The 11310-nt window shown below is 45.4% G+C and overlaps 1 protein-coding gene across 10 annotated transcripts in view; it reads left to right on the forward strand.

Annotated features, from left to right (window-relative positions):
• Positions 1-11310, forward strand: part of TULP4 (TUB like protein 4) — a 179916-nt gene that overhangs the window by 154638 nt on the left and 13968 nt on the right. For all 10 annotated transcript variants that reach the window (XM_053294183.1, XM_053294152.1, XM_053294143.1 and 7 more), the window contains 5 exons: positions 290-524; positions 5721-5865; positions 7422-7566; positions 7894-7987; positions 10689-10832. In XM_053294183.1, coding sequence (XP_053150158.1) covers positions 290-524; positions 5721-5865; positions 7422-7566; positions 7894-7987; positions 10689-10832 — 763 coding nt within the window. The remainder of the gene's footprint in view (positions 1-289; positions 525-5720; positions 5866-7421; positions 7567-7893; positions 7988-10688; positions 10833-11310) is intronic.

An 11310-nucleotide genomic window follows, 5' to 3' on the forward strand; every position in this document is an offset into this window, starting at 1 on the left:
GCTTGTTCAGGTCTAGCCACAAAGCAGTTGTTTCTCATTTAAAATGTAGCTCACTTTTGTTTTCTGCTTACCACTGCAATCTTTAATTTTTTTAAAGGAAATCAGGAATATGGGGGGGGGGAATCAGCGACACATTCTGGACAAGCAGACCAGTCACTTAAATTGTGCCAAAATTTGTTATGTACAAGACTGAGTAACATTGGACTGGCCGTCCATTATTGTAACACTGTGGGTGAAGGGAGAACTGCTTGTGTGACTCACATTTTCCCCCCTTCTGTATTTAACCCAGCCTCCTATCCCAGACCCTAACAACATGAGAGATTTTGTTAGCTACCCAACATCAGGCAATGAAAGGCTTCATTGTACAATGAAGAGAACAGAAGATGACCCAGAAGTTGGAGGTCCTTGCTATACATTGTATTTGGAATACTTAGGGGGGCTGGTGCCTATCTTGAAAGGACGCCGCATTAGTAAACTGCGGCCTGAATTTGTCATCATGGATCCTAAGACTGATGGAAAAGCAGGTACGAAGTGTTAAGTGTGTGCTGATATATGCTCAAAGTGCTTGTTTAAATTTTCTGGATTCCAGATCTTGGCAAACTGAAGAGATCCATATGTGTTCAGATGAGTATATGGATTTTCTTGTGCAAACGTTGTTACTTTTGTTGTAGGAACCGGAGAAGCCCATTAAGTCCAGTATCCCATTTCCCACAGTGGCCAACGCTGCTGCCCTGCAACTAGTCTTCAGAGGCATACTGCACCAGGGCTGTTGTATTTCCCTGGGATCCACCCTCAGTAGAGGGTGGATCCCATTCCACTTTAGAAACACATCTCTCCTTCAGGGTAGGCTGCCACAGTTGACAGACTCACTGACCAGACTCAGTCACAGCTTCAACAAATCCTAGAACTGTCTGGCTTGAGACTGCCTGACACAGCACAGCTAGAATGTACAGTATATTTATTTTATTTATTTATTGTTTAGTTGTTATACTGCCTTCCATTAACAAACTTAAGGTGGTTTACAAAACATTTAACACAATAAAAGATTATAAAAGTTACACAATAAAAATATTAAATTGGAATATAGAAATACAAATCTAATTAAAAGTTTTTAAAACATATGGAATATGGTCATAAAATAGGGAGCAGCAGCAACAAAAACAACACTCATATAAAAGCCTGGATAATCAGCCAAGATTTCACTTGCTTTCTAAAAAATGTGATGGAGACTGAGGAGTAGATGCCCACCAGGAGAGCATTTCAAAGTCTTGGGGAAATAACTGAGAAGGCCCTGTCCCATGTGCACGACATCCGAGCCTCCCTCATTGTTGGCACATGTAGCAAAGCCCCCTCTGATGACCTCATCAAGCAGGCAGAAACCCTTGGGAGTAGGCAGCCTCTCAGGTATCTAGGGCCCAAATCATAAAGGGCTTTAAAGATCAAAAACAGCACCTTGAATTGGACCCGTTAACAAATGTTGACAGCTAACATAGCTCGTTCAAAATGGGTGTGATGTGATCTCAGCGGGCAGCTCCAAATAAAATCCTAGCTGCCACATTTTGCACTATCTGCAGTTTCTGAATTTTCTTCAAGGGCAGCCCCATGTAGAATGTGTTACAGTAATCCAGCTATGACATGACTAAGGTGTAGGTAACTGTGGCCAGATCTGCCTTCTCAAGAGACATGTAGCTGGTGCACTAGCCAAAACTGTGCAAAAGCACCCCTGGCCAGCACCTCCACTTGAGCTTCCAAAAGCAGAGCCGGGTACAACAGTATCCCCAAGCTGTGCACCTGCTCTTTCAAGGGGAGTGCAACCCCATCCAGAACTGGTCAAATACCCTCACCCTGATTGGTTCTCCTACTGACCAACAACAGCTCCATCTTGCCTGGATTCAGTCTTGCTTTATTAGCCCACATCCAGCTCATCACTGCCTCCAGCCCCCACTTCAAGACATCCACTGCCTCCCTAAGATCAGGTGACAAGGAGAAATAGAGCTGAGTGTCATCTGCGTATTGCTGACAACTCAGTCCAAGTCCCTCGATTACCTCTCCCAGCAGTTTCATGTAGATGTTAAACAGCATGGGGGACAAAACCAAACTCTGCGGGACCCAACAGACCAATGTCCAAAAAGCCAAACACTAGTCCCCAGCACCGCCTTCTGGACCCTCCCCTCCAAGAAAGTACTGAAGCCAAAACAGTACCTCTAATCTCTGTACTTAAAAGGCAGTCCAGAAGGATACCATGGTCGATGGTATCGACTGCCACTGAGAGGTCCAGCAGAATCAACAGGGACGCAGCTCTTCTGTCAAGTTCCCTGCATAGGTCATCCACTAAAGTGACCAAGGCAGTTTCAATCCCATATCCAAAATGGAAGCCAGAATGAAAGGGGTCTAGATAATCCATATCATCCAAGACCCTCTGCAGCCAGGATGCCATCACATGCTCTGTTACCTTGCTCAAAAAGGGCAAGTTAGAAACAGGTCTATAGTTGTTCAGGTTGGAGGGATCAAGGGAGGGCTTTTAAAATAATGGTCTTACCACCATGCCTCAAGGAGGCAATGGTATCTTGCCCTCCCTTAATGAAGCATTGATTATAGCCTCCAACCATCTGCCTGTACCCACCCTGGCAGATTTTATTAGCCATGAAGGGCAAGGGTCAAGAGCGCATGTTGCCACACACTGCCCAGCATCTTGTCCACCTCCTCAGGCTGCACTAACTGCAAAGAATCCAACACAATAAGACCAGATGGTACCCGAGGCATGTCTGCCGGGACTGCCAAAACCCTGGAGTCCAAATCAATCAATCTATCTATCTATCTATCTATCTATCTATCTATTCGATTTCTATACCGCCCTTCCAAAAATGGCTCAGGGCGGTTTACACAGAGAAATAATAAATAAATAAGATGGACCCCTGTCCCCAAAGGGCTCACAATATAAAAAAAAGCGAGCAACTATCTGCCAAATGACATGCATACAGATCACAATGGGCTGTAGATGGTCCCAATCTATCTATATATTTCTCCTAGGTGTGCCTGGGGAAAATGCTGATTGGCTGGGCTGCGGAGGCGCCTGATTGGCTGGCACACCCAGGAGGAGGAGAATTGGCGGGCCTGGCATGGTGACCGGTGGTGGCCGCAGACTCTAGCGAGCGAGAGAGGCGCGCGGGGGGAGAGACAGGGTGAGCGAGAGAGGCGCGCGGGGGGAGAGACAGGGTGAGCGAGAGAGGCGCGCGGGGGGAGAGACAGGGTGAGCGAGAGAGGCACGTGGGGGGAGAGACAGGGTGAGCGAGAGAGGCGCGCGGGAGAGAGAGACAGGGTGAGCGAGAGAGGCACGCGGGGGGAGGGAGAGCGCGAGCGAGAGAGGCGCGGGGGGAGAGCGCGCGAGCGAGAGAGAGCACGGGGAGAGAGGCACGCGGGGGAGAGGCGCGGGGGGAGAGACAGGGCGAGCGAGAGGCGCGTGGGGGAGAGACAGGGTGAGCGAAAGAGGCGCGCGGGGGGAGGGAGAGCACGAGCGAGAGAGGCGCACGGGGGAGGGAGAGCGCGAGCGAGAGAGGCGCGGGGGAGAGCACGTGAGCGAGAGAGAGCGCGGGGGAGAGAGGCGCGCGGGGGAGCGGCGCGCGGGGGGAGAGACAGGGCGAGCGAGAGAGGCGCGCGGGGGAGAGACAGGGTGAGCGAGAGAGGCGCGCGGGGGGAGGGAGAGCACGAGCGAGAGAGGCGCACGGGGGAGGGAGCGCGCGAGCGAGAGAGGCGCGGGGGGAGAGCGCGCGAGCGAGAGAGGCGCGGGGGAGAGCGCGCGAGCGGGAGAGGCGCGGGGGGAGAGAGCACGAGCGGGAGAGAGCGCGGGGGAGAGAGAGCGCGGGGGGGAGAGACAGAGCGAGCGAGAGAGGCGCGCGGGGGAGAGACAGAGCGAGCGAGAAGCTGTGGGAGGACCAGCCAAACAAATTCTCCCAACTAACCCCAAAAAGGAAGTGAACTACCACACAGATACTCTGTGCGGGTTCAGCCAGTTCATATATTAATCCTCAATCAAATCGTGGATGAGAGTTGTTTTATCATTTACTGAACTGGCATTCAACAGCAGCACCCTAATCCTAGAGGGAGTATTTCTAGAGCTCCCTGGAGCTACAAAGTTGAGAGAAAAGCCAGAAAAAGGAAAGGCCTCAATTGCCTTGTCTGTTTCCCCCATAATAGCCTGCCCAGTTCCCACCGCAATATCTCCCTCTGCACACTACCTGTGAAATCACCGCCCCCAGACTATCCCTACTCTTCTGCGTTCCCAAACACATCTCCCCAGCCCAGCCACTCCCAGCTCTTCTGTTTCAATAACACCAGGCCCACAACTTCCTCAGTTATGCAGAAGGGCTCTATATTGCTAACTTCTTGTTGTAAACAAAGGATATTCCATTTATTTTCTCTCTGCTTCTGAGGCCCCAGTCTGCTCATGTCATGGCTGAGAGATGAAAGGATCTCAGAGAAGAGAGCTGGCCTTGTGGTAGCAAGCATGACTTGTCCCCTTAACTAAGCAGGGTCCATCCTGGTTACATATGAAAGGGAGACTAGAAGTGTGAGGACTGTAAGATATTCCCCTCTGGGGATGGAGCCGCTCTGGGAAGAGCAGAAGGTTCCAAGTTCCCTCCCTGGCATCTCCAAGATAGGGCTGGAAGAGACTCCTGCCTGCAACCTTGGAGAAGCTGCTGCCAGTCTGTGTAGACAATACTGAGCTAGATAGAACAATGATCTGACTCAGTCTGTGGCAGCTTCCTATGTGCCTATGTGGATGAGAGTCCTTGTGCTCCTGCCAAGAGGCCCACACCCCTGACACAGCCTCTTTTTTTTAGCAGTCACCTGGAGGGGTTAGAACAGAGGCAAGTCTTCAAAGCTAATGACCATCCCCATATCTTGTGGCAGTAAATCCCATAGATTAATTACGTGCTGTGTGAAAAACTATTTCCTAATTCTCCTGCCAGTCAGTTTCATTGAATGAACCTGGTTCTAATGTGTGTGAGAGAGAACGTCCTCTATCCGCTTTAAGCACATCATGCTTAATTTTATAAGCCTCATTCATGTCCCTCCTTAGCTGTCTTTTCCCCTAAAATAAAAAGCCCCCAATGCTGTAGCCCTTTCATATAAGGAAGGTGCTGATCTTCAAGTGCAAAGAAGTATGCCTTTTATTAAGCTCCCTATTGAAATGAAAGTGGTAATCATTCAAACTGGGGTAACTTTGTGTGCAGACTGAAACATCTACGTGTGCCTGGAACAAATCAGTAAGTGGCATATAGAGATGTATGTCCTGTTAATCTACAAAAATGGTGCATCTGCATAAGAATAAATGGCAATGCTATTTTATCTTCCTATTGGCCATTCTAAAGTAGACTTAAGGTAGCAGGCATACTTCACTTACCTTCTAGTTTATAGTATTTTAGAATATTATGTGTCCCAATGGGAGAGGAAAGAGTTTCTAATTAGCTGTAGACATTTTTCAGTTTTGGAGAGATATCTGCTGTCAACGGGTATAATTAAGCACCATTCACTTGATTTCAGGCTACTGCTGCTTGTGAATTGGTTTCAAAGAATACACAGTGCTCCTTGCTACAGTTATGTCTCGACTGCTGCATGTAGAATATCCTAGAAATGATTGACAGTTGTAATTGGGATCTGGTGTCTGAAACTATTCTCTATCCCCCCCACCTTTTTTTTCCTGTGGCCTGTGTTGACAGATGAAATCTATGGAAATAGTTTGATTTCCACTGTGATTGACAGCTGCAACTGCTCTGATTCCAGCGATATTGAACTGAGTGATGACTGGGCTGCGAAAAAGTCTCCTAAAATCACTAGAGCTAGCAAATCACCCAAACTTCCCAGGTAATCAGTTTGGCCCTTTAAAAATCTCCATCTTTCTTCTCTAGGCCTTTGTATTTTTATTATGCCAGGAGGACATCCTGAATTGTCATTTTCATTGTGAAACATTTCTAAGACCCGTAGAATTCTCCTTTGTGGCTAGTTAAGAAACTTTGCATATTTCCAAAATATGCATATCAAATAATTGGCATACTAATTATTGGCAGACACTGAGGGGATGAGGGAGGCTATGGTGATTGGGCCCAAATGAATAGTATGAACAGTATGGACAGGAAGCAGTGTTAAGGATGTGTTTGAAATGCGATTTGGCATCTGAATTTCAGCACAATCCCTTTAAAACCAAGGGCTTACACAGCCCCTTTAACAAAGAGGAGAGCAGCTCCATACGTGCTCTTCCTCCACTCACCACCATTTCCATAATCATTGTGCTCCCCCCATGTCCATGTGTGTGCCGGCGTCACATAGGGGCAGCTGGGAGTTGCCCTGCTGGTGCATAATCGTACAATTACGGAAGTGGCGGCAAGCAGAGGAGTAGCCGCTATGGACCTGCTCTCCTCCGTGTTTAAAGGTGCTGTGTAAGTCCTCGGTTTTAAAGGGATTGTACTGTGATTTGGATGCCAAATCATGTTTCGAGCACATCCCTTACTAGTGTAGCTGTCCGGGATGATGAGGTCCCACCCCCTGACCACTTCAATATGCTCAGTCACTTGATGATTTATGAGATTTCAGCAGACACTGCCCATACATTTTCTAGCTATTATCAGCAACCATAAGGGCATCAGATAAAAGACACAAAGAAAATAGTGAGGTGGTTCTCACAACCAGCCCTATCCGGGTAGGGAAGTGCTAGCCCGGGTAGGGCTGGTTGTGAGGCCCAGTCCCAGCACTCCTCAACTGGGTAGCCAGAGTTTTGTACCTGGGCTAAAAGTGAGGTAGGAAAGCACACCTGCACGCTCCTACTACACCACCCAGTCATATGGGCACATGGGCTGCCAGCAGCCATTGCGACCATATTGGCCAGGGGAAGGAGCGACCTGGCCTCAAGATTTTCCATAATGCACCACGGTGCAATGTGGGATAGCTGGAAGCTGGACATCTTTCCTCCAACCCTTGGAGTGTTGCGCCACACACTGCAGCACAGAACGTGTGGGCACATGGGCAGCATGGCTGCCCGACCCCAGCAGAAGCTGTCATTAGAATGACTTCAGCTCAAGGTCCTGATACATCTGGGAGATTTTTATTTTTATATATCCCAGAGCAGTTTTACATCTTCGTAAAGTTATATTTGTAATTAACAAGCGACAAAAAAACCTGATCAATATATGAATGCAGCAATTTAAAAAAAGAGAAAGAGAGAGAGAGAAAAGCAGATGGACCAGCTGAAGCATTAGGGAGGGGAAAATTGATAGCTGAGCCAGCATTCAGTTCGCTGGTATACACTCCTACTTTTGAATTCTAAACTTATTATCTTCATTCTACTGTTATTCCATTTTGATTATATTGAGAAAGAGAAAATGTCTGAGCTTGCCTGATCGTTGTAATTTTTGTTTGGTATACAGAATTAATATAGAAGCTCGCAAATCTCCGAAGTTGTCACGAGCTGCTCAGGAGATATCAAGATCTCCCAGGTTGCCAATAAGGAAGCCCTCCATAGGTTCACCAAACCTAACTCGTAGAGAGTTTCCTTTGGAGGATATAACTCAGGTACTACGTGACCATCTAATTGCCCATCAGCATTTTAAAAATGTTCTTTATTATTTGTAGAACCGGAGTGGGAGGAACTTAATAGTGGGAGATGTGGTGGAGCAATGGAATAGAATCCAGTGTTTGTTGTGGACTCTAGCCTGATTCAATCCCATCACTCCCATGAACTCATTAGAGGGATTGAGGCAAGCTAGTAATAGTTCTCCCATCTCCAATATGAAAATAATAATACTAATCAGCCTTACAGGGCTGTTGTAAAGATTGCAAAGATGATATGTTTGAGACTGTAAAATGTGATATAAATGCTTGTTGTTTTTTCCTCTGCAGCACAACTACCTTGCTCAGGTCACATCAAATATCTGGGGAACCAAATTCAAAATTGTGGGTTTGGCAGCTTTCCTACCAACTAATCTTGGTGCAGGTAAAAATGAACCATAGCTAATTTTTGTTCATTTTCATCTCTTGCTGACCAGAAACAAGTATAGATTTTAAATAATAGTAACAAACCTCTACATTCTAATATGGAGCAAACAACAAAAACAGTGAGGGTTTTAACAATGGTTTTTAGATAACGTTTCTATTTACATGATTACGCAGACATAGCTGAAAATGTTCTGGCAAGGTCTGATCAAGGATATACAGTATTCTGTTCTGTCCTGTGGGCCATTAAGATTTATTGATAGTAAGGGCCAGCTCCTGCAAGACTCTCTGTGCAAGTATATGTGAGGTGAATAATCTTGTGAGTGCTCTGGAACAGTTCAACTATGTGTAAAGGTGGTTATGTGTAAATATTTTTATGTGCGTATCCTGGTATATGCCAAACCATTCATAGGACTGCTTCACTATATCAAAAATCAGTGAGAAATCCACTCTGGATAGCTTCCCCATGTAAAAAGTATCCTTTAGATTTCAATGAGGCTCATTCTTAATTATTACTACATGAATCTTCCTCAGAGCAGCTTCCATATGGTTTCTATCTAAGCAGGGCCAAACCAGCTTAACTTCCGCAGTAGGACTGCATGTTTTCAGACCATTCTCTGGGCCAATGCCTTACATTTCTCAATAGATGTGCCCCAAGTGGCTCAACAGTAAATTTGCACCCACATGCCCCCACCCCACCCCCAAATACACACCCATACTACTTTAGGGGAAATATTGCAATACAATCTGTCCAGTTGGAAAGAGAATCAATTAGCCAAACAAATCTGAAAGAAAATATCTTTAAAGTGAAATTATAGCAATCCTGTTTCCTCTCCCTACCCTGTCAAAAGCTAAGAACAATCTTATGAAGTATTTTTGTCACCCCACCCCCACCCCCGTTCTTCTAAAACTCCATAATACAGGTGGGAGGGTACTGACTCACATGCTGTGCAGCCTTTTTCCTCACAAGCATGTAACTAAGAGAGCCTGAGGCCTGCCATCGGCTGCAACACACGGGGTGGGGGGCGGCGGGCGAGCCCTCACACACACCTTCCTGGATGTGAAAAGGGCTTTTGCAGGGAGGGGAAAGAAGCTCTTCCTCCATCTTCCTTATGCTCTGCACCATAATATAAGGAAGAGCAACTTTGTCCAGTTGTGGGAGGATTATAGAAATTATTCCATGCAGGGAGAAATTCCATCTGTGCTGGAGTATTTCACTGCCATTCTGAAAGCATGTGTTCTCACTTGGTAAATACATTTGTTTGGGCATATACCAAAGGATAAATGGCACCTGCTGCCCTTTTAATTGACCCCACAGGCTTTTCAGAAGTCATTCTGGCATCCTGTTCTTCCTCATAAATGGAGTTTCCAAGTAATCCAGATATTGGCCAAGCCCAAACTTGCTTAGCTTAAGGGATGAAATTAAATCATGCACCTTTAGCTTAAAGGCTTCTTCAGATGTGACAGGATGTTTAAATATGAAATTCTAATACAGCTACTTTAGCATATATAACCACCAATGATTTGCTCTACCAGTGATACCTGATCTCTAGTAGATTACAAAGGATCTATAATTTCCACATTTCAAAATGTTGAATGGAAGCGGCCGGATGTGAGCATATATAATGGAGTTCTTTAAACATGCTGCCTGATATCCAGACTAATGAAGTGCTGGTGCAGCTAATGCTGCAGTGTTCACACATTTCGGGGAGGGGCAATTTTGGTCCATTTCTCCTTCCATCTGAAGTGGACTGTGACTCCTGAAAATATGCCCCTGAGGGCTGTGTGATCCTCAGAGACATATTTTCAGAAGTCACAGTCTACTTCAGAGCGAAGGGGAGATGGACAAAAATCACCCTTCACCCGAATCATCATGCATCATCACTGTACTAGTGCTTTGTTAGTCTGAATGTTGGCCACAATATTTTTTGGAACTCCATAAAAGCAAATGTATAACAAATTTTGGACCCAAAAGTAATGTGATTAGGGAGCTCAAACAGAAATTGGTGATTGCTCTTCTTGATTGTTAGTTAATAATTTATTGCTTGCTGCTCAAGACTTGATTGCATCTAAATGGAAATCCTTTGGGTTGCCTCCCATGATAGAACACTGGGGAAAATCTGGTATATTGCAAACCTTGAAAAATTGACAACATGCATTAAGTTAACAGACTGAAGAAGGATAATTATAATGCCTTGGGTTCTTTTGTAAGTTTCTAGATAAAAAAAATCGTGATTTGAACAAGTGAGAAATGTTCATAATGTGAATGTCTACAATGATGATTTTAAAAACATCTTTAAAGTGGAAGGAGTATATGAATTTTGTGTCAGATACTTGATGTTCTGAGAAGTATTTTGTATAAGAGACTTTGTGTTTTACTCTGCGTGTGTGTGTGTGTGTGTGTGTGTGTGTGTGTGTGTGTGTGTGATGTAGAAACAATAAAGAAAGCCGAGTTTTATGCATGTATTATCACTGGGAAGCTTTGTTTGTGACTGTCAAGTATATTTTTGTGCTGTAAAATATATTTACATGTGATTATCACATGCAAACCTCCAAATATTGTGCACTGCTGCCTATTTTGAAAGTACTTTCCATGAAGTAATTTTGTCATACTTGAAGCTGCCTTAATTGGCTGATTCTGGGTCTTCCTTTTATCTTTTCTGTATTACAAATATGTTCTTCCTTCCATTTTCTTTTCATAGTTATATATAAAACCAGCTTGCTGCATCTCCAACCCCGGCAAATGACCATATATCTTCCAGAAGTGCGGAAGATTTCCATGGACTATATAAACTTGCCTGTCTTCAACCCTAATGTTTTTAGCGAAGACGAAGATGATTTGCCAGGTGAGGTTTTCTGTAACTGAGTGTCTGTAGTCCTATGGGATATGAGAAGTTTGATTATTCTTACTTGTAATAAAAAGCCCAAAGTACCAATATTTCATTAGAGAGAGATGTTTGGGGTAGTAATGTGACAATTCTGGAGTCTGTTCTTTTTAGGGGGAGGGATCTGTGACAAGGAATCTGTGACAAGACTATGAACCCTGAAAAAGGACTCAAATGATCCAAAAAGGCCGCTGGACCTTGAGATGCTCCCACCAGTGTCATCAGGTGCCTTCTGGGACCTAGAGGTTTTCCTGAAGTCTGCACACTTCCCAACTGAATGGACCTTCCCCACCATCCATCCGCCCACCCTCACACACACTTTGTGTATCTTACCAGTGGGGATGGAAAGGGCCTTCCATTTCCAGGTGGTGAAAAGCACATCCAGGATAGGAGAGGCACATGTTTCCAGAAGGCCTTGGGCAATACTGGGTATGCAAGA

Source organism: Hemicordylus capensis, chromosome 1 (assembly GCF_027244095.1).
Source record: "Hemicordylus capensis ecotype Gifberg chromosome 1, rHemCap1.1.pri, whole genome shotgun sequence".
In the NCBI taxonomy this organism is placed as follows: domain Eukaryota; kingdom Metazoa; phylum Chordata; class Lepidosauria; order Squamata; family Cordylidae; genus Hemicordylus; species Hemicordylus capensis.